At 41.6% G+C, this 22,791-nt stretch overlaps 3 protein-coding genes across 3 annotated transcripts; 1 reads left to right on the top strand and 2 right to left on the bottom strand.

The window, feature by feature from the left end:
* Positions 1–13: 13 nt before the first annotated feature.
* Positions 14–9,255, bottom strand: rnaset2l (ribonuclease T2, like). The gene is made up of 10 exons (XM_018742834.2): positions 9,193–9,255; positions 8,798–8,896; positions 8,293–8,350; positions 5,660–5,730; positions 5,251–5,308; positions 4,932–4,996; positions 3,555–3,668; positions 3,408–3,456; positions 3,231–3,305; positions 14–539 (listed from the first exon to the last, which is right to left on the bottom strand). The coding sequence occupies exons 2-10, from the start codon at positions 8,887–8,889 to the stop codon at positions 345–347; spliced, it is 777 nt and encodes a 258-aa protein (XP_018598350.1). The 5' UTR covers positions 8,890–8,896; positions 9,193–9,255; the 3' UTR covers positions 14–344.
* A 1,269-nt stretch (positions 9,256–10,524) lies between these two features.
* cox7a1 (cytochrome c oxidase subunit 7A1) lies at positions 10,525–15,522 on the top strand. Its single transcript, XM_018742835.2, has 4 exons — positions 10,525–10,682; positions 13,914–14,000; positions 15,128–15,212; positions 15,334–15,522. Exons 1-4 carry the CDS (start codon positions 10,668–10,670, stop codon positions 15,387–15,389), a joined length of 243 nt encoding a protein of 80 aa, XP_018598351.1. The 5' UTR covers positions 10,525–10,667; the 3' UTR covers positions 15,390–15,522.
* Positions 15,523–17,931: 2,409 nt separating this feature from the next.
* chp2 (calcineurin-like EF-hand protein 2) lies at positions 17,932–22,520 on the bottom strand. The gene is made up of 7 exons (XM_018742729.2): positions 22,212–22,520; positions 21,421–21,493; positions 21,210–21,290; positions 19,920–20,044; positions 19,725–19,786; positions 19,034–19,156; positions 17,932–18,572 (listed from the first exon to the last, which is right to left on the bottom strand). Exons 1-7 carry the CDS (start codon positions 22,453–22,455, stop codon positions 18,519–18,521), a joined length of 762 nt encoding a protein of 253 aa, XP_018598245.2. The 5' UTR covers positions 22,456–22,520; the 3' UTR covers positions 17,932–18,518.
* Between the last annotated feature and the right edge of the window lie 271 nt (positions 22,521–22,791).

Below are 22,791 nucleotides of genomic sequence, written 5' to 3'. Positions count from 1 at the left end.
CACCACACTGTTTTTAGTTTTTTCTTTTTTTTTTTTTTGGTGTTGGAATTCCACATCAATAAACAGGTAAATGCATGAATGTTTGGAATGATACTTTCTCCACTTTCAGTTATGAAATTGTGTTGAGTTGGGTTGATTTGCTCGTCTATAGTTCTAGTACAAACTATTCAAGCTGATAGATGGTTTTCTTTGCATTTTTAGCTATCATGAATGAAAAGTCCTTACACATATGATACTGGACACAATGCTACACCCAAATACGTTATTGTACACACAACTGAGTATCTTTGCATTACATAATGGTAGGAGCGGGTCATTGATGTTGAGTTTCCACTAGTAAGGTCTCAGTCACATGGGTGTAGGGGATCCTCATATTTGATGGGAAAGTAGAAGACAGGTCCTTGTTGGGGACAGGGGTGTCCTGATGAGCTGCTCCAGAGTGTGTGGGCATCTCTTAGCTTTTCCTGGTCATATGTGTGACATCCTAATGTAAAGTTCTGATACAGGTAAATCTTCACCTGAAACCATACTTCCCGACCCTAAAAAAGGTGAATTGCTTTGGGTTAGGGTATTGAAATGTCAATAGGTGCTATCATGCTGATACTAATTCATAGTATGAGCACAAATGGAAAGACCACATGAGATGCAAGGTAAAATGCTGTCACAAAGACAAGAAGTTAGGTGTATGATTAACAGTACATACTATGAAGTGGTGAGTGATGAGATTCTAAGGAAAAAGGAGTAGCAGCTGGATAGAGGCCATGTGGGCAATGTTCCAGCTGTGTACAGTTGCAGCCCAGTCACTGTCAGTGGCAGCACTGTATTTTCAGTTCTGTTTATTTTTTACAGAGCGCTCTTCTCATGCAGAGACAGTGCTTGAACACAGGCATAAGGCAAACAAACTAATACATCAGACAAGGAAACAAAAGACAGTTGATTAGACTGGTGTAGTTGACTACAGACTAGTAAAATACATTATTGGTGCTTTTATCTTTTATAAAACTGTAAGTATGCCTACTGGCCACAGAGGAAAGGAACTAAAAAAAACTCCCAAATGGAAGTCAAGGGAGGAGGAAAAAAAAAAAAAAAAAAAAAAAAACCTCTGGGGGTCCAAGTGCCAGTGGCTGCCCACCCATCCTGGACAAGGAAAATATTAAATTATTAGATTAAAATATTTCCGTTTTAGTGCCCTTTGCTCTCATCTTTTATTCACTGTTAACTTTTTTTGCACTGAGTTACTCTTTGTAAATGTATTTGCTTGTTTTTTTTTTTTTTTTAGTACTTTGCATTACATTGCATTACTGGTGCCCTGTAGTGAACTAGTGGAAAAGTTTATATACACTGTGTGGAAGCAATGGGACAAATAAAATTCTGGCATAGTTGGTTCCTGCTACACAGGAGGTGAAGGTCACACTAGGGTCATATTTGACCACAGGGGTACTCCTCGGGTTAATACTGTTGCACTTTACAATAAAATCTTTTTTTTTTTTTTTTTAAACGATTTAGACATTTATTCATTATGTTACTGTGATTTTATTGGTGTGGCCCTCAAACCAGTTGACAATAATTGCAGCATTTAGCCAAAAAAAAAAGGTTGGACACCTCTGACTTAACAGGATAGCTGCTGAAAGCCTAAAATGGCCTCAAAAATTACTACAAAGTTAAACATCTCTAAATGTTAAAAGCATGCCTAAAATATTAAATGCACAAAATTAGGCTGATGTGAATTTTGCAATATCATTCTTTTTTTGGGGGGGACATCAGTGAAAAGAAAACCATTTACTAATGTAGAGACTCCCCCCTGCCCCCCCCCCCCCCTTTTTTTTTTTTTTTTTTTTTTTTTTTTTTTAAAAAAAAGAAAAAAAAAAGCTAGATCAGCCATATAGTTTGGAAAATGTTAACTGTAGCATTTTGGACAGCTTTTTAGGAAGTATTTACTCATGTTACTGAGATGACATCACCCCTTTCTCCCTTCTATAACTGAGCTGCATGTTTTAAGTATAACGATAATGTTTTTGGTTACTGTGTATACATATATGCTTGTGAATTTTCACATCCCACTACTGCAAAGGTAACACTGAGGAAGGTGTTGGAACAGAAAAATGTTCAGGTTGTACCTGCCCTCTAACCATATGTGGAAAGTGATTGAACTTCAGGGAGGAATGACAGTTTGAACACTAGGCATTCTGCCAGGCTTTTGCTATTCCAACAGCCATCAACTCCAAGGTGCAGAGTCGACAGCTGCAGGTATAGCACACAGCGTACAGTGTTTCATGTGGTCAAAGTGATGACAGGCTTTATCTTTAGAAAAGAGACGGTACATGTTTGGCATTTAACTGCTAATCCTTTTGTACAAAGCCTGCCAGGTCTTAAAGCACACGTTTGTTTATATTGCTGAGTATCTTCTCCAGAAGGTGTTACAATGTTAAACTCCATTTATACAGGTGGGTAATTTGTACTGGAACAATTGTAAGGTATATGCTTTGCATGAGGGCACTACAGCCAGAGGTGTGATTCAAACCTGGGTTCTTTGAGTCTGAAAACAGTAACACTAACCACTACGCAACTTGCTGTCCTTGTGTTGCTCACCTTCCAACATAATCTATGCCTAATACTGCTGTATTTTAGCTCATCTGTATAAGTTATTGCTACAGAAAGCAAGATTTCAAGTCCTGGACTATCATTAAATGTGCAAACATAATTTCCCAATGCAGTATTGCCATATTCTAAGAAAATGTTGTAAAACAAACTGCAGAGACAGAGCGCAAGAATGGTTTCACGAGCACCAGATCGGAACCAAATGCCTTGATTTCGATCTTGATCGCATTTAACCATCACTGAATCTTTAGTGGAAGTTTTGGTGTGGAGAATCAGGATTAGATTTCCAGCTCTTGTCGACAGGGGGAGAAAAAAAAAATTAGTCTTTTTGTGTTATGACTCTGTACTCTCAGTTCACTTCTGATGTGACAGCTGTGGTACAAGAATTGAAGCTATTCTGAAAGCTGCAGGTTCCTTATTGTTAATATACATATGGTTTGATGCTTTCATTACTCCTTTTAGTATAAAAATAGAGGCTATTTTAATAACCTATAATGCTTAACCTAAACTTCCATGTAATTAGCATGTAATATCACTCTCCTAATCGATACAAACTACCCAGTCCTCTATAGTGATATTCTTTTGAATCTCCTGAATGTCTTATGAACAGAGCAGAAATAGAACCCACTCACCGTATCATCTTTCACGCACTGGATCTCATACTTGTCACCAAGAATGCGATCCAGAACTTCATGTAGGTCACTGATCTAAAGAAGGGTTTTGAGAAGTAGCACTTACGCCAAAATCCTGTTTGCCTTTTCATTGTCAATAGTGAGTGTGAGGCACTCACACCAGAGTGGAAAACCTACCTTGTAAGGATTGTTGCAGGAGGGTACAATGCCTGCAGTGTTCAAGATCCTTGAGAGAGGATAGAAAAAAACATTGGGGTGAAGCTCATGTCTGGAATCTTGTGAAGACACACTCAAATAAGGAGCCTTTGTATATGTGGAACTCACTTGTCAATGTTGAAGTGTCTGCGTAACTTCAGTGACACCTGGAAGTAACGGGTGGGGGAGTTCATTCCCTCCTTGCAGGCTGCACAGGAGCCATGTTTGATCCATTCATTCCTCCTGTGAAAGTTGAAGAACGTGAGGGAAGAAGTTCAAAGGCTTCACATGACCTTTAAAATGATGTGTCAAATTTAGTGATGCGACATGTCCAAAAACTCTTTGGTATTCGTTCATGGGACTGAGGTGAAATGAATTATGCATTGTGAGTTTTCTAAATTCTTATATACACATACTGTACTATTGCTCATTTACTTTCACGCAACGTTGCAAATTTGTGAGCAAGCAGGTTAGTCCTAGTTAAGGAACATCACTCATTGCCCACACCTGGACTAGTATGGTGTCATACACAAATACTCAACTCCCCTATTAGGTCTATGTTATGCATGTCTCTTATGTTCTTATCTCACTGTAGTACTTGTCCAACAACACGGTTTGCTTTTAGGCCTGACAGAAAACCAAAGTGAGGTTCTAGGTAGCCTTAATTGTTGCCTGTTTTAGTACTGGACATGTTTAGTAGGGAGGTAAATGGGGAAACACATTGCTGGGGAAGTTTGCAATGAAGTTGTTTTGATTAATCTTTGTATTTTGAGAATGGTCAATAGTAATAAGGGAAAATGATTTACATGCACAAATCTACGTAAAGGTCTTGGGTAATTTAAAACATGTATGTCAGAGGTTTAGTCCTTCCTACAGGAATGAAGGGAGGCTATGTAAAGGGTTCATTTGCTCTCTTGCAGGGGGCTGCTGTAGATGTGCGCTGTTTGTCTAGCTGATGAAGTATATGAAATGTAGTGGACTTTTGTAAATCTTGTATATAGTTCATTTTTTTCCACATGCTATGACGCTTTATAATAAAGGCCTTTGTCAGTAAAAAGGGTTTCTGCAGTTTACTGGTCCTTAAAGATGTAATCCAGAAGAAGCACATTTGCTCCACACTCAGAGACAAGGTGTGAGGAAATTCAAAACATTGGATTAAATTTAACCTCCATGATTTTTATATTGAACCCCCTTCTATGATATGTCCGACGTATAATAAAATACTCATAAAAAGGATATTTATTTTTCCACTGAAGATCATTGCCAGTGCCAAAGCTATCCACACACACACACACACACACAATGGCTACAACTGCTCGTCCTGATGCCCTAACCTGGCAACACAGGGCACAAGGCTGGAGTGGCTGGGGACATACCCCAAGCGGGATGCCAGTCCACCACAAGGCACCCCAAGCAGGGCTCGAACTCCAGACCCGCCAAAGTTATCTAATCGCAAAATATTTTTATTGTTTCCTGACCAGGCTTTGAAGCCAAGAAAGCTCTTACCAAAAGGTGAAGTTAGGTCTGTTGATCAGTGTAGGCCAAAACTGGGAAAGTTCGGGTTCCAGTTCCTAGGAAAGGAAAGTATTAAATTAAAACATGCTGCGAATCTATCTGCTCTTACAGACAAGTGGACGAGCACAGAACAAAGAGGCCACAGTGAGAAAGCCTCTTTCTGGAATGCCAAAGTCCAGCGGAACGTATTTACTACTAAAATGCTTAACACCTGGGGAAATGCAGCCACTGACCGGTATGAAGGCCTTGTGCAGGTCAGTGCTACGAGGAACAGGCTGCGTACACAGAGTTTCAGGCATGCGACTCTCACCGTAAGGTCAGAGGGGAAAATTGGCCAGCAGTCACAGCATCTTTCTTTTTTCAAGGGCCTGAATCAGACAGGAAGCAGCATTAGTTATCCAAGAGGGACACACAGGCTACATTTTCAAGGAAATGAAAGTGGCTCTTATGTTTCTTCTCCTTTTTTATCGAATGTTTCACTGAGACAGCAGGATTCTCACTTGAAATCAATGGACTCTTAATTGAATGTATAGATGCATAACTGACCATTTCCTAAAGGCACCTGAAATGAACTGGTAAAATAATGCAAAACCTTCAAAATGCCCAGGGTATTTACATATGCAAATCATTTTGACATTTTTGAAAAATTCTTATTTATTAAGCTTTTATCGTGAATACAAAGTCTACAGAAGAAGTCTGTCTCATTTGAGTTCCTTTACCATAAACCATGGATGGTCCAGTTCTGAATGTGCTTTGGGATTACGCAGTCTGATGTATTATATTTCAGGCTCTGAGAAAAAAACCAAAGAATTCATCACTGCTATTTAATGGAAAAGCACAAGGTGTATAAAAATCAAAGGCTTAAACATTGTACTAATATCTCTGGAACAGCGCAAAGGAGCTGTTCCATCATGCTATGTTTCAAGTTTCAAGTTTATTGTCATAGGTACAAGCATCGTGTACAAATATCATGAAATTCTTCTTGAATACTTCTCCACAGACTATGAGCAAAAACAATAGCAATGACAATGAGTAATGCTAATAACAATAACAATAAATAACAGTAGACAGCCATAGGACTCAGAACATGCGAATGCTTAAAGTGACAATGTAATCTACCAATGTGCTTGGAAGGAGCAGTCCAACTCTAGTTAATAAAGGTGGCACGTTGGTGATTGTTGTATACTCTTACAGCAGTGGGGTAAAAGCTGTTCCTGTACTTAGCAGTGCGGGTTCGAATAGACCTGAGCCGCTTTGCAGATGGCAGAGAAGAGAAAAGTGCCCGTGTGGGGTGACTATGATTTTTCGCGATGCGCGTTTTCTTTCTGAGGCAGCGTGTGGTGTAGGTGTCCTCGACCGCTGGTAGCTGTGTGCTGATGATTTCCTGAGCCGTTTTGACCACCCTCTGTAGGGCTTTCTTGTCCTGTATGGAGCAGCTGCCGCCCCAGGATGTAATACACCTTGTGAGGATGGACTCCACAGCACACCTGTAGAAAGTGGTGAAGACTGTAGTGGACGTCCTGGCTTTCTTCAGACGCCTGAGGAAGTGGAGACGTTGATGAGCCTTTTTGACGGTTGATGCTGTGTGCTCAGTCCATGTGAGTTTGGCAGTGAGGGTCACCCTGAGGAATCTGAAGGTGTTGACCCTCTCTACAATGTCCCCTCCTGTGTAGATGGGTGCATGAGCCATATCCTGTTTCCTGAAGTCAATCACCAGCTCCTTGATTTTACTGACATTGAGAGACAGATTGTTGTCCTGGCACCACTTTGCCAGGAGCCCCACCACCTCTCTGTAGCCGTCTCATCGTTGCTGGTGATCAGACCCACAATGGTGGTATCGTCAGCAAACTTCATGATGGTGTTGGAGCTGTGTCTGGCCACACAGTCATGTGTGAACAAGGAATACAGGACTGGGCTCAGGACGCTTCCCTGTGGAGTGCCAGTGTTGAGGGTCAGTGGGGAGGAGGTATTTCTGCCAATTCGCACATGCTGGGGTCTGTTGGTGGTGAGGAAATCCAGGATCCAATTGCACAATGTGGCACTCAGTCCCAGCCCTAGTAGTCTGTGGATCAGCTTGGTCGGGATGACGGTGTTGAATGCCGCGCTATAGTCCACAAATAATAGCTTTGCATAGCAGTTTTTATTGTCCAGATGAGCCAGAGTGGTGTGAAGTGTGTGTGATATGGCGTCAAGAGTTACTACATCCCTTACGTCCAACCCAGTGTCCTCCGTCACTTCTGAGACGGCAGTGTCACGAGGAGTGTCCACAGATTGCCTATTCTATTCTTTTACTAATGAAAAGAGTGCACAAAAGTTGTTTATAGAAAACACTAGGCTGTTTGCACTATATGAGTCATATTACATACTGTGATAAAGTACTTGACGCCATATGTTACCAGCTGTGTTTGAAAACTTTTTTGAAGGGAACCAAATGTTTTTTTTTCTTCAGATCTGTTCCGGATGCCTCCTGTTCCGGGCATGTCCCACTGGGAGGAGGCCTCGGGGCAGACCCAGGACACGTTGGAGAGACTACGTCTCCCGGCTGGCCTGGGAACGCCTTGGGGTTCCCCCAGAGGAGCTGGAGGAGGTTTGCGGGGAGAGGGAAGTCTGGGGGGCTCTGCTTAGACTACTGCCCCCGCGACCCGGTCCCGAATAAGCGGAGGAAGATGGATGGATGGATGGAGATTTGCCCTTTTATCTCCAGACATAAGCATAAATTTGGGTTCCTTTCAGTGTTCAAGCAAGCCTAATGTCCCCCAATATCTGTGATGTAATTTGAATCCACTGGATGCATTTCTTGGTATTTTTCGGTCCCACTAAAGCACATAAAAAGCTGTTACACAACAGTGTCACAATGTAAAAAAATCTTGATTCCAGAGAAGTGCAGAGATATTCTTAATTCCAAAGATAATATTTAAGAAAATTAAAATAATATCTTCTATTATAAGAGAAACAAAAAAAAACAAACAGCTAAAGCCATCTCTCTCTCCAAATTCAGAAACTGCGGTGAAGCGGATCCATTCCCAAGAATTTCAGATCTGAGGTAGGAACATCCTGGAAAGGACTCCAGGCCACCCACACACTGACTCCCCAGGAGCAGTTTTGGAAATGAAATGGCACGATTCCTTAGCAGGAAGCCTGCAAACTCACAGCAGAACATGCCAACTCCTCTGCATCACCGTGTCACCTCTGTTTTTCTTTTAACCTTGAGTGGTAAAATACATCTGTATTCTAATCTTAAGTCAACCTGTTTTTCAAGATGCTTCGTGCCAACCTCGCCCGTGTCTCGATCTGTTCTCCGAGACACAGTTTTCGTGGCAGAATAAAGGAGGTTGTTAAACACTGCACTCACCACGCAGAAGGCTCCTGGCCACAACAGAGCAAGGGTCATGCATTCCCAGTCGCACAGCCTTCCATGGAAAACCGTGGTTGTGATCATAGACAAAACACAGTTTTTCCAGTCACAAATACTATACTCTTGAGTATTGTGTGTGCGTGTAGCGGTCCATAAAGATAAGGTGAGTTGGATTGCACCTATCTGGCAAGTTCTACACATCTAAAGCAACAAGTTGGATCTAAATCTTAGTATCTGCTGAAATGTCAGATTTGTTCACTTAAAACAATGGGAACTCCTCTAAAGCATCAGGCAGGTGTTCGCCAATATATTTAGTCACTTTATATTTACCTCGAGAGATGTTGATCTTTCACTTAATTTGCATTAACTAACATGCAATAAGCTGATGTGCATCGACATGTTAATTATACGTATTACAGTTATTCTATGAATCAAACTGCTTTTCATTTTTATGTCTCTCCTACGATACAAATGTAAAATACAGTGTACAAAGCAACCCTACCTTTTCTCTTCCTGGGTAAACATGTTGACGTGTTCCGCACTGAGAGCAGTGGTTCCGAGCGCAGCTAAAATTAGCAGTGAGTTCACTGGCATGGTTGCGCTGTGGAATTAAAATGTTAAACTTTTATCACATTCAGACATCTTATCCTGAACGAGCATGTGAACTGATAATTCTCCTTGCATAATTTGCAAAAATGCAGTAAATGAGTAAAATTTAGGTGTACAGTGCTTATGTGTGGTTCTGAAATTCTGTTTATGAGTTGTCTGCACGGTATTGCTTATGTGGGCTATATGTTCCGAATTTATACAAAGTCTACAATGTCTACTATTGTGTCATAGTGTACCTCAGATGACCAACACGAACTCCAAGAGGAATGTAACTGGATTTAAACTTACCACCAGCTGTATTTTCACAGGCTGAAAAATCGGTCTGGTGTCGTTTGTCAGACAGGCCAAGAGGAGAGCAGGTTTTAAATAATCGTTGTCACGTGTTTTTGAGTCCTGCTCAAAAATTTCAGTTCCCCTTTCTCTGGGTCATTGCTTTAAGTGAAATTATGGTTGGTAAACATCCAATGCACATCTGCTGGTTTCTGCTCTCAAATCATTCACAGGAAACAAGTTTTGTTCAAAAAGGCATTTTTCATATTATTTCAACAGCTTACAGAGGCTGCTTTATCATTCCCTGTTTTCATAATGAATTTAAGTTTATACTGGATGCATAGTTTAAGGATCATCATCTTTCTTGCGGAGTCTCAATTCTATTCTAAAGATGTATTGTCAAAGTATATTACAAATCATCTTTCAGAAAAAAAATCTGCCTTTGGGATTTAAAGTGTTACAATAATTTCTTAGCAATTATAGCAAATGTCTTACATTACATTGACACTGATTTATTTAGCAGACACTCTTCTCCAAAGCGACTTACAATGAACTCTATGTTGTGTTACCAGCCCACACATCTTATTCACCGTGGTGACTTACACTGCTAGATACACCACTTACACTGGGTCACTCATCCATTCATCAATGGAACACACTCTCTGTGTCACTCACACACGATGGGGGAACCTGAACATCAATGTCACCAAGATGTCTTGGGAGTTATAGTAATGAAAAGAAATGTCCATCTTTTTCAGCTTCCACTGTTTCTCATTAGGATCATGATATGTCCAGGGCTGACTTGTATGATGTCATTTTATGTGATATCAGTAATGTCTAATGATCCTCAACTTTTACACACCATGGGAACCCTGGAGAAATAAAGCTGCACATTAGTGCTGCTGTCTCCACAAACCCTTCGGCAGATAAACCTCCTATCTGAGCTCATTTTTGTGTAATGAGGCAGAATAACATTTAGGGCCATTACTTTGTAACTGAAAGATTCACTAATTCAAGAGCCTTCAGTAAGGTACTTATCTTGAACTACTCCTCCAAAAAAATACCTTACTGCTCATTTAAAACTTTGTTGTCTTTGGCAGATGAGTCAGCCAAATGTGGTTTAATAATTATTCGGTTTTTATTAATATTTATTATTCTTTCATATCATTTCCCAATTCCCTTCTCCCCAAGAAAGTGAAATGAACAATTATGCTGAGGGATTTTATTCCTTTCGAAGTCAGATGCAGCAGGCTGAAGAAAGCCCTAACCGTCCCGTGTTTTCACCTGCTGTCCTGTCAGCCATGGCAGGTAACAGTGACCTTGTGACCAGCCCTGCTCAGCTTCTGTTGCGCTGCCAGTTCGTTCTCGGAGTTCGTTCTTTCGTGCAGACCGTACCTTGGCTCCCGTTCAGGGCTTCTGCAGTACGTGCCCGTGCCCTGATCTGACTGGGAGCTGGGAGAGCGACAGGAGCTCAGCGCTGCACACGACTCAACATGAGACACTTACTGGTAAAGGACAAACATTCTTCCTCCAGCTGCATTCTTCTCTGCTATGATTCGCTTTCAAGGGTGAAAGTAGATGTACCGAGGACAGATTTATGACTGCGAGAGAACGAAAGACTCGAAACTATAGCTACACTTAGTCTGACCTTTGTACTGTCATTGGTCTGATTTCACTCTCCGTACGAAACAGATGCAGACGGTTTGGGATCAGTTGATAAGTCATGTTTGTTTCTGTTCGGCGAGTCTTACTTTAAGGACTGAAATTTGTTTCAGTTCTCGTGATTAAATAATCCTTTCAGGTGCATCTGAGAAATGTATGCTGCGTCTCTGTTTGTCATTTACATTAATCCACATCTGAAAAAACATACTTTTTGTAACAAGAGGAGCTGTTTTGAAAAGGACTTTCAGTGAGTCTGGGGATTAAATTAGCTTCAGATGGTGCAACTCAGAACAAAAGAAAAGACATTGTGTAATTTCAGTATGTGCTAGATTTTCAAACATTACAAGCAAAAGAAAAATTATTCATTGTAAACAAACCCTGTGAATACTATAAATAAAGCAGTAATCTGTAATTTGGCTAATGGGAAAAAATACAAGGCTGTATGTCATGTTGCTCTTAAGCAAGACACTCTAGCTGTTTCCACTTTTAGCCTCACGCTCTGAGAACTGGGAAAATGTTTGGCTTCCTTCCTCCTCACAACCTCTTCTGATTGGTTAATGTAACAGTATCACTTGTTCCCATTGGGTGGAAGTCGTTCTGCTGCCAAATCAAGCTCCCCATTTGACCTTGGCATTTGAGTATGCAGTGCCATACTGGTTTTAAAGGGACAGCATGCTTGCAAAATTGTACATGAACAAACAAAAAAACGATTGACACATCGTTGCATGTACATCGCTTTGGAGAAAAGCATCTGCTAAATGAATGAATTTAAATTAACATCATACTGCAGTATAGCTCTATTAATACAAAACATGGTTTATCCTTCAAGACTCTGACCTTGCATGACCTTGTAATGCATTTCAGTTTGGATTCTGTCTTTCATGAGCTCATGGCTGCCTATATTGATCTAGTCCAGATGTGGCTGCATATGTTAGAATAGCAAAAAGCATGTTTATTAAGGACATGCTTTGGTAATCCCAGTGGTCCTTGGTTCAGACCCCATCCTTCTCCTGTAATATCCTTGCAGAACACTCTTCCTTCAAGTTGTGCCTGCTGAATGACTAAGTAAAATATTTTAGATAAATGTCAGTCAAGCAACTGATTATTATTGATAAAACTGGGACAGGGAGTGTTTCAAATAGTTTGAAACAAGATTACTGATGTATAGCCATGTTTTAGCACAGAACCAATATGCTCTAAACTAGGATTTTTAAAAGGGTAAAACGGGTGTACTTTGAATGACAGAGCGCATCACGGAGCCAAAAAGAAATATACAAGAACAAATGTTTCTTGACAACTGAACTTCATTTCAGACTACATTTGAACTTTTTAAGAGATCTTTCTCCAACTCCTTTTTTTCTTTCAGACCACACATGGAACTGGAAATTAGATTTCATCAGGGGAATATAGAAAGTTTGCATTTTAATCAAAGTAGGAGAAGTTTTCAGCTGAATGTTGTCCTTTTACAAGCTGAGTTTCTGAAGTTTACTACTTCTAGCCTTCTTACTGAATGTGTGTGTTTTGGTGAGTTGCAAGGCAAAAGGTGAGATGTCTTCATGGGTTTCTTTTCCTCTGGAGTGGGTGAAATAATGTTAATCATGGGATCAGTTTTTGAATTCCAGAAACATGTGTCACCGGCTAAAAATGGGTAGAAGTCTAGCATGAATTTACAGGTGAAATTCAAACCAGTGATCTTCAGACCCAAAGGCAGTAGCCCTAACCATTATAGTATCATGGCCATGTTTACCCTAGAAAGAATTTGTTCTATAGTGGGATTTCCTGTGGAGCATAATCCCATGACACCTGCATTGCATTGTCTACAACTGCTCATCCCAAGCAGGGGTCATGGCAAGCCAGAGCCTACCCAGCAACTCAGGGCACAAAGCCAAGGAGAAGGGAAAGGGGACACACCTTGGATGGGACATTAGTGCACTACCAGGCACCCCAAGCGGGGCTCAAACCCCACACATGCCAAGCAACAGGCATAGGCCAAACCTGCCTCATCACCGCACTCCCTGTCAGGACATCTGCCCTGAATATAAAACATATTCTTGGATGTGCCTGGCTTGTTGGAATATAAGAAATCAACAAAAGCTTTTCATTGTTTTGTTAAATGTTACTTTGAGGGATTTCACTTAGTACATTTAATAAGTAGCGTTGAAACCGCAATGAAACCACAACAGATGGTGACCGGAAAGTGTGAGTGAGGCCATCAAACAGCTGGTTGGGGCCATGAGTGTAACCCTCTTGCTCTATAGTTCCCTAAATAATGAGAAAGAATCGAGAGCCAGACACTCTTTACTTCTGCTCCTTTGCTCAGCAGCCAGGGATATTTTTAACCTAGGTATCACATCTCAACAGAAGTGAAAGTCCAGGTTGCACATCTGTGACTATGAAATGGTAATAGCTGTATTTTACTGATTTTTCTATCTGTTGCACTTAGGCAGATATGGTTTCGATAGTCTCAGAATTTCTCCCTGCAGTTTAACTGGTGGAACTTACCATAAGGAGACCATAAGTAGAGTAAAAACACCACCCTTTGATTCAGCTGTGTTCCTTCCAGTATTTGAAGCGGACAGATAAGGGAATGTGTGCATGGTCAATTGTATGTTTCCAGTAAATGTTTATAGTTTGGTCATTCAGAATGAAGTACAGATTCTTTTTCCAAGATTCCTTTTCATTAAACAAAATGAAAAACATTTTACATGGACAGAAGTGGTAGCCTTGAGTTGTAGTTCAGAACAACATGTAATTCATCCATCCTAGAACAACCCAACCAGCCAACATCTACAACCGCCTGTCCCAAGGGGGGTTGCAGCGAACTGGAACCTAACCCAGCAACACAGGGTGCAGGCCTGAGGAGGGAGTGAACATACCCAGGACAGGATGTCAGTCCGCCGCAAAGCACCCCCAGCAGGGCTCAAAACCCAAACCCGCCACACAGCAGGCTTTGGCCAAACCCGTGCCCCCCCCTCCTAGAACATGTTCCCTTAATTACTGTTTTTCTTTGTAAGCCTTGCACAGTAACAGGGAAATATTACTGCAGTCTACACTATCTGGAATCTAATTTTTAACAGAGCCTTCAGAGACTGGTGACCAGACGCTTTAACACGACAACCAGACAGATGGTGAACAAGGTGCCAGAGAACCAAAAATTATTCCAGGTGAGCAGACCTCTATTAGATCTCCATAAGGCATCCATCGCAAAGACGTGATGACTTCATTTTCAAAGCTCTGTAGCTATGCCTCACCTAGTAGTGAAAATCAGGGTCAAAAAATTATTAATTTTTAAAGTTGTTTTATCAATAATGTTTCAGCCATGTGGCCAGAAAGTGACAAACACTGAAGTGTGATAAATGGGACAGAAATCAGGATGGAATGAGAGGTTGTGGAGATGACTTTTTTTCAGCGCACATGTACCTCAAGTTACGAACATCTGAATTACAAGTTTTCAAAGATCTCAGGGCTTAGTTTTAAGTGTATTTTATTTATAGTTCTGTGTTTATTGTTTTGTTTATTGTTTTTTGTTATTTTTTCATATCTGTTATTATGTGTCATGTTGAGCTGCTATATATGAATTTCCAAACAGGGATGCTATAGTATTTATCCTGTGCTATTGCAACCTTCTTGAACTTTACTGCATAGTAAAAATGGCCTGTGTTTCCACTTTCTGCCATTAGTTGACAGCAAAATGTACTCAGAAAAAGGGATGGGAAGAGGAAGTTGCGGGGGGGATAGCAGGAGGTGGAGGGTTGAATGTGGCATTACCTAGCTTTACAGAAGTTAACCTGGGGATAATTGGAAGGGTGGATGTAGCTGTTGAGGTGCACGGTGGCACAGTGGCTATAGCTGGCCCTTCACAGCTCCTGCTCAGTGCATGTGGGTTTGAGATTCTCTAAAGGTGCACAGTTTGCATGTCCACCTGATGTTGGCGCTTTGCAGACATGCACAGACAAAGGCAATGGTCAGCCACTTCTGTCCCCTCCCGAACCTAGAACACCATGTGAGCGGTTGCTAGACGTCTCATTTCACTTGATGGCCCATCCATCTATTTAGCTTTGATTGACTGTGAAGTGACTTTGGAGTTACAAACAAATCGAGTTACAAACAGACCTCCAGGTTCTTTGAAGGCTTCCGTTAGTAAACTGACCACTGACAAAAATCCAAAGGGACCTGTTCAAATACAGTAACGAAGGCTGACCGGATTCCTCGCATCTCCCTTTCATGAAGTCCTCTCTCACCAACCTGCGCTTGTCTCGTCACAAAATCTGTTGTGCCTCTGGGTCTCCAGGAAGACAACGGCCTTCCTGTCCACATCAAGGGAGGATCCACAGATGTGCTGCTGTACCGCTTCACCATGACCATCACCATTGCAGGTGAGGCTTTTAGCAGAAATATAAACGATGGTTTTGCATTCAAACCATTTCTGGGTAACATTAACGGCTCAAGCCTGACGACAAACCGTGCAAACCTGCTCTTTTTCTTGCCCTCATTTAGGATGTGGTTTTTCCTTCTACTGGCTTTTAGTGGCCTGTCAGCCCAGGAATAAGTAGGAGGGACAATTGGCTACATATTTTTGTATGCAATGACTTCTGAGGAAATAAACTTGAACTTGTATTGCAATACGTAGCCTGTGCAAAATAAAATTCCTTAACAACACAATTCCTCTCCAATTCTTCTTGCAAGAAACCAAGCCTCGGCATGTAATATCAATTGTGTGCGCACGTTTTCCTCATCTGTTTTGCACACAATTCTAAAATAAATTGCAGCTGAAATATTCCCATGATGACAAAATATCTGGAAGGAGCCTGAGAAGGGAAGATCACCAGAAGAGCACAAGAACTTTCTACCCTTGACAATACTGTAGATTCTTCTCTAGGTGAAGTCTAAGTTCAGTTTATCTGAAATAGCTCTCACTGGCATGATAAACCACCGGTGCTGCCAAGACTTGTAAAATATAATGGATATAGATTGTGTCGAATAGTGCAGGGATATTTGAAAATATGCCTGGTTAAAGAGAAGGTACCTTGTATGTCACACTGTATGGATGTTTGGATAAATTCAAATAACACAAAGTATGGCACTACGCTCTCTTTCCATTAGCGCGCTGTGTATTTTGGTACAAGGTGCTGTTGTTGCTCTTGCTGTCCTTCTTGTGCCATCTTGTGGTAAACATGGTGCAAAACTTCAGCCTTGACTCAGGGGCGCAGGGCGGGACGCTTTCAGCAGCCAGTGGGGGTCTCCAGCCATCCAGCCATCTTCAGCATACCATACAGCCAGGGAACAGCTGAAGCAACTATGCAAATACACAAAAGGCCGATAAATACGAAACCAGCTTCATTTTAGATGTCTAGCGTTGTGAAACCAGGCTTCTTAAAATCCACTTTAAGACAAATGTTTCTAATGTGCTCCGGTCAAATCGTACGTCAATGTTCAGTTTCGATTCTTCCTGCAGTCCTTCAATTTTAACAATCCATCTGATGATGAAATGAAATCCAAAACATTCAATCACAGCTAACAGCTGTCATGTGGGAATTAAACCTGTCAATTAATATCGTTTCATTTTCAGCGATGCGTCAGGAATGAAAGATGTGGAATGAAAGATGAACGAAACGCACATTTTCAGAGAAGTAACCACCGATTTTAAGAACTGTCGAGGTACAATTCAGCGCAGAGACAACAGGCAGCGTTCGGAGACGTACAAGAAACGTTTAAGATGAACTGGTGATATTCACTGAATAACGGTGATGCGCAGCCCACACACGGTCACAGTTATTACATACAAAATATTTCACTAGGCAGGGATTCCCACTTCATCTGTTCTGTTCACTGAGCCTCTTGTTGCAGCGATGCAGCCGAACATCAGGCTCAAAGCAATTCCATCCCCCAGCATGCAGCATGAGGTCAGCCTTCATGCATTTACCATATCATTATACTTACATAACCCTTTAAACTCATTACAAGAAGCCATTAAGCTCATAAAGAGTTCCTCCGAAATATCCAGCTTCTCCACAAATGGAATAAAATCAATAGCTAATCCACTATCCTACATTGATTTGTGTACACCAGGACATAAACCTCTCTTCCCCTCTCCAACATGCCATATCTGCTAAAAAGGTATTAATATTTTCATAGCGCTGTCAGCCTTGTGTCATATTTTAATCAACCCATTATCAAAATCTGCAGAGGCACACTCTTTCCACAGGATGAATGTACTTCTCTCCATAACTGGAAGAATGATACATGTTAAAATCCAGTTACCTTTTCACAATATTGACTCCACCCATAAGCAAGCTGTATCATTTAATAGATCCCATTATTACTGTACTATTCCAAAATTCTATAGGAAATTTAAAAAAGGGACAAACTCATCACTCAATATTTCTTTACCAATAACTGCTCATCCATAGCAGGGTCACAGTGGTCTGCCTCCTATCTCAGAAACAAAGGGTGTGACACACCCTGAATAGAATACCAGCAAAATGCAGGCAATCACACACACACACACAAATTGAAACCCAGAGGCAAGGGACTGTCAGACATAAGCCCTAAATGCAGTGCTGTAGAGTTGGAAGCAATTATTGGGTTACTGGACTCGGAGTCGGTCAAAATGTACCAACTCTGACTCCGACTAAATGTACCATATATGCCGGCATATAAATTGACCTCCAAAAATTAAGAGGTATAATATAGGTTTAGGCCTATATTCGCCGGCTAAGTCGACCCCCAAAATAATGTGCAACTTGTGACACAAATGTGCACCACCGCATCACAACGTTTTCAGCAAGCACTCATTCAGCGCTTACCTTTCTCACAGCAATCAATCCAACATTTGAAAATGACAACCTGCCACTTTCCTCTTAAAAGTATTGCCAAAAAAGTCCGCCCTGTTACAACAGAATAAGAGAACTACTAACACTATCCAGTAATCTCCTCATTGACCATACAGCGATGGAGGCTATGACTCTTTCTCACAAGGATCAATGACTATGAAGACATGTGGGGTTCCCTTACTGTTGCTCTAAACATATAACTCATCTTGCCTGTGATGGAACATATTCATTTTTTTAAAGTAATTTTATTTATTTTTGCTCACCTTTTATGTATTGTCTTTTTTTTGCATTACATCATTTTTATTCTTTAGTTTCTGTTACTTATGCAGCACTGACACGTTCAAATTGAATTAATTTTCTCTCTGCTACAATATGCCAACAAAAAATTGGTATAATACTGGCATACAGAAAGACCAAATGAGAAATTATGCATTGCCAAATTTATCAGAAATGTTATCACAACTTTTATTGGTTAGCAGCAATCAGTGCCAGTTGAAACCAAACCACCCGCATGAACTCTTGACACTACTTAGCAACAGATAATTTTACTAATAAATAATACTTTTCAAGCACTGGACCTTCGTGTTCATGTTGACAGTCCTGGGCACATTATTTTAAAGCTCAGTTAAAATTTGCAAAATGTAGTAAATATAGAAATATAGTAAGCAGCACCACCAATTACTATATCTGAAGTATAACACGCAGTGTGTAGTGTAATACTTTCAGAAATATCCTACAAAAATCAGTACAAGTTCAAATGTATTCCAGTCAAAGGACGATGGTCAAGGCAGCAGGAGGGGACTGGTGAGCCGAGTACAGACGTCCACCCAGGCGTTCTCCATATCTACATCAGCGTAGAAAACGAATGCTCATTTTGTGGTCAATGTTCACCTTTTCCAAGGACTGTGGAGACAAGAAGCAGTGAGCGAAGAGAGAAGAAGCAGTGATTGCAGCGCTCACAACGGATGTTTTAAAAAGTGTGCGTCTGCGTGTGCACACGTATGTACATACACACTTTTTAAAAATGAATTTACATTCATAAAGTTACATACCTAATATTTCGTTCTTTAATTCACTACATTGAAGCCTTGGCCTAAGCATCTTTTTTTAAATTTTGCCCAACATTTTTATTTCAGCACTCATATTTTTCCAGCACAATGTAATGATTACCGAAATAACTACACCCACACAGTATCTACACCTACAAGTGAGGCAATACACCTGAATTATTCAAAATGCAGCTACCATCTGAAGACACCATTAGAACTAATATACATAAAAGATTTCACACTCGATTTCTAAAGACCGTCTTTTACATGTGACGGTTTCACACAGAGATTGCCATTACGGTTGATAGACTCTACCTTCCGGAACTCATCGAAGGAGATGGCGTTGTCCCCATCCAGGTCCGCCTCTTGAATGGTGCGGTCGGCAATGCTCTCTAACTGTTCATCCGTCACCTGCATTTCCAGCATGGTGCGCAACACCTGCAAATCATACGTCACATCCATCCATTCGTTGCTCTTAGAACCAGGACTGCTTTCTTCTGATCACTTTCAGCTGCCTGCATTATTGAAATATTGCCACAATAAAAGCTAAACGTGTACCTCGTTCTAAAAAGTTAACTCAGGATTTATTCAGAAAGCCCGTGTGATGTGTAATTATGAAAAAAGGTAAAAATATATACATATACACACAGCAAATGAAAATAACTGCAAGCGAGAAATCAGGAAAAGCATACTGGTGTAATTTTTACCGCTAAATCGAAATACTATTAGTAGATTTCACATCAAGTGATAAGTGTTTATTCTTGTGATTCCTGCTATTATTGATTCACAGCAGTGCAGCAACTCTAGAAATTTGGCTGGTGTCACACAAAAAAAAGAAAACATGAAACGGAAGAACTGCCACATATTCATTTCCTTTTTGGGACATCCCAAACCTATACACACCGGATCAGTACAAAGTGCTTTATTACATTAAACAGTGTATGAAATACATTAAAGGAGGAAAGAGATGTGGCAATGGTTATATGGATGTGGATTTAGTACTCACTTGTAGAAGTTCATTTCTTGAGATCTTGCCATCGTTATCCTGGTCGTACAGCTGAAAGGCAACTGAAGGAACAGAAACATCTCTCCGTGAATTTATTATGAAGTACATTCGCTGCTTTATACCTGATCTTCGTTTGTGAAAAGTTTCCAGCTAAGTTGCAAAAGATGGAATCTGGACAGCTGCTGTGGCACTTACAACGGAGCTTGCTGGTCCGGCTATTGACGGGCTCTTGCATGTTGGCCTTCTTCGGACGGTTCTTATCCACGGGCCGAAAGTGGGCCAGGATCCTCACAAAAGTGTGGAAATCCACCATTTCCTGCCTGGCAGCAAAATGACACTCTGGTGGTGAAAAATGCACACAGAAAGCCCAAGAACAATATCCAGTCCACCATATCCTAATTCTACAGGGGCACTGGCCCCAGAGGTTACCCAAGAATGGGACACTAACAGACTGTCGTCATACTCCTCCACATAAACTAAACAGTTTACAGCAAACTGAATCTCTGACCTCTTATTAGTCATTTAAAAGGCCAAAAAAAAGGCAAATTTTGGGATGTTTTAACTTTTGGATGACCATCTGCAAGGGTATGTTTACCATGCTCTTATACAAGCAATTTCATCTTTAATCCAGTTCAGTTCAGTTTATTTCTTGTACAGCACTCTTCTCAGCTTTGTGATGCAGAGTGCTGCACAACGGATACATACAGGAATGAACATTTGTGGTGAAAAACGTGAAAATCCTATTACGTGCATTTTAAAAACATACCGATTTTCTGATAGTCTGCAATTTTAGGGGGACGTTGACATGTTCAAGATTGACTTGTTGATCCCAGACCTCAACCGACACCATTTAGTTTATTCTTTTAGTTTAGAATATAGAAAATTCAGGAGGAAGTGTAGATCATCTGACCAATGTCTGTCTAGAGTAAACAGAGACATGCAGAACTCTAGATCTTATGTTTCAGCTCATTCATTACAGAATACGTATGAGAGGTTCTGATAAAAGTTTATTTCCAAGCCTGATCTCAGAGTCCTGCTCAGTAATGGCGGCACAGTGAGTAGCACTGCTGTCTCACAGCGCCTGGGTGGTGCGAGAGAACGTGGGTTTGATCCCTGCTCAGTCTGTGTGGAGTTTGCATGTTTCCTCTGGGTGCTCTGGTTTCCCCCACAGTCCAAAGACATGCTGTTCAGGTTCACCCATAGTGTGTGAGTGACAGAGAGAGTGTGTTCCACTGATTTATGGATGAGTGACACAGTGTATCTAGCAGTGAGTAAGGTGTGTGGGCTGATAACACTACATTGTTTGTATCCACTGGAAGTTGCTTTGGAGAAAAGCGTCTGCTAAGTGAATAAACGTACAGACACTTAAAACAGTTTTGCCCCTGTGCAAAATGTAACACTGGTCCACGTAATTGCTCCTTCAGTACGGCAGTGTACACCGTTATACCACGTGTATGATAGGAGTGCTCTAAATGGCTCCGCTACCCTTGAGCGAAGAATGCTCCAATGATCCGATCTCGAATAGGGTTCGTGGCCAACTCTTTGATGGATTCGAAATCCTTTCGACTGAAAGAAAGAAGGCCAGGGTTACTTATTTTAAAAAAAGAAGAAGAAGAAGAAGAAAAAAAGCAGCTCTTAGAACTTGTCAAGTGCTAAATGAACTATTTGCGCAGGGAAACAGCCAAAGCTGCCTCACCTCAGTTGACCTTTCTTGCTCTTGTCCAAAGCCTGGAAGCGCTCGTACAGGCGGACCACGTGTGCGGGGCTGACTGCGGGGTCGCACACAGAAAGCAAGGAAGTCAGCGAACTTCAATCCCTCCTGCCTCTCACGTACCGCGTGTAAAACAACAATTTAAGCACAAACACGGCCGCTGGAGTAGGACGCGTTACGCGTTTTAACAAATCGATCGGCCGCTCAAGTGGAGCGCAGCGAATCACGGTCACTCACTCACTGCACCCAGATGATCAATGTTTCTTCTATCATGCCGGCCACTCACTCAGTCAGTGCGAATAAAGGCTTTATGGCTCAACTTCTTTCACAAATCTAAGCGCAACAGTGACACAGAAGACATTTTTAACGCTTAACAGAGCCGGACCACCGTAATCGCGCTTCATAGCTTCGATTCGGCCAGAACAGTGACTGTTTGTTTTGTATCATCGATCGCGCTCTTCTTGTTCGCACGACGATGGGCGCTGAAAGAGCTGCGCGGCCGCTCGACGCAGCTTGCGCCGCGCGCGAGCACAGAGCCCACGAGCGCACGGCCTCGCACGAGCCCGCGGCGCGGTCCGCCTCCATCGCCGTCCACGTTCACCGCGAAAAGCGGACGCGAACAACACAGCGCAGCGCACGACACGCGAGAGCCACCGAGTGCGAAATCGCCCGCGATGTGGGGTGTTGAGCACAACAAATCAAACGTAACATTAACTTAGTGTGTCTGTCTGTGCGCATATTGTTACGTGTCAGTAACTTAGCAGTCATGATCTTACATCCAGTTTCTTCCATCAGTTCCTCCACGTTTGGGATTTTAGAGAGGGTGGAATCACCGGAGCCCATGATGATTGCACACGAATGATCCGTAACGTGGTGAAAACGACGAGCAAAAAAAGTTGTTATTCCCCCACTTTCGTGGCCCGAAACTCCCCGAGGAATCAAAATAATATGACAGTAAGGAAAAAAACGTCGGTGTCCGTTGTTTTTTACGTCCGAGGGGGACGAGAAGAACATGATCATGGACACCGCTGCGCTGCGCCGCGGCTACGTCGTTTGGTGTCGGGAACGAGCAGCGATGGCTGACAGCGGAGACACACACACACACACACACACACACACACACAGAGAGAGAGAGAGGAATATTAACATGATTAACGGAATTGCCTTTTATTTCATTGCGGCGTTTTGTCTTTGTCCATATTGACAATATTGATCTTTCGCCAGTGAATAATTTAACAGACCTTGTTGTGCTGTATCGTGTATGTAGATACACATGAAAGGAAAGGGATTATGGACGAAGTGAAAATGATACATTGATTATGCACTGAAAGGAAGAGATAGAGCATCATCTGTTTA

Source organism: Scleropages formosus, chromosome 10 (assembly GCF_900964775.1).
Source record: "Scleropages formosus chromosome 10, fSclFor1.1, whole genome shotgun sequence".
Classification (NCBI taxonomy): domain Eukaryota; kingdom Metazoa; phylum Chordata; class Actinopteri; order Osteoglossiformes; family Osteoglossidae; genus Scleropages; species Scleropages formosus.
This window is presented reverse-complemented; position numbering and strand designations above follow the sequence as displayed.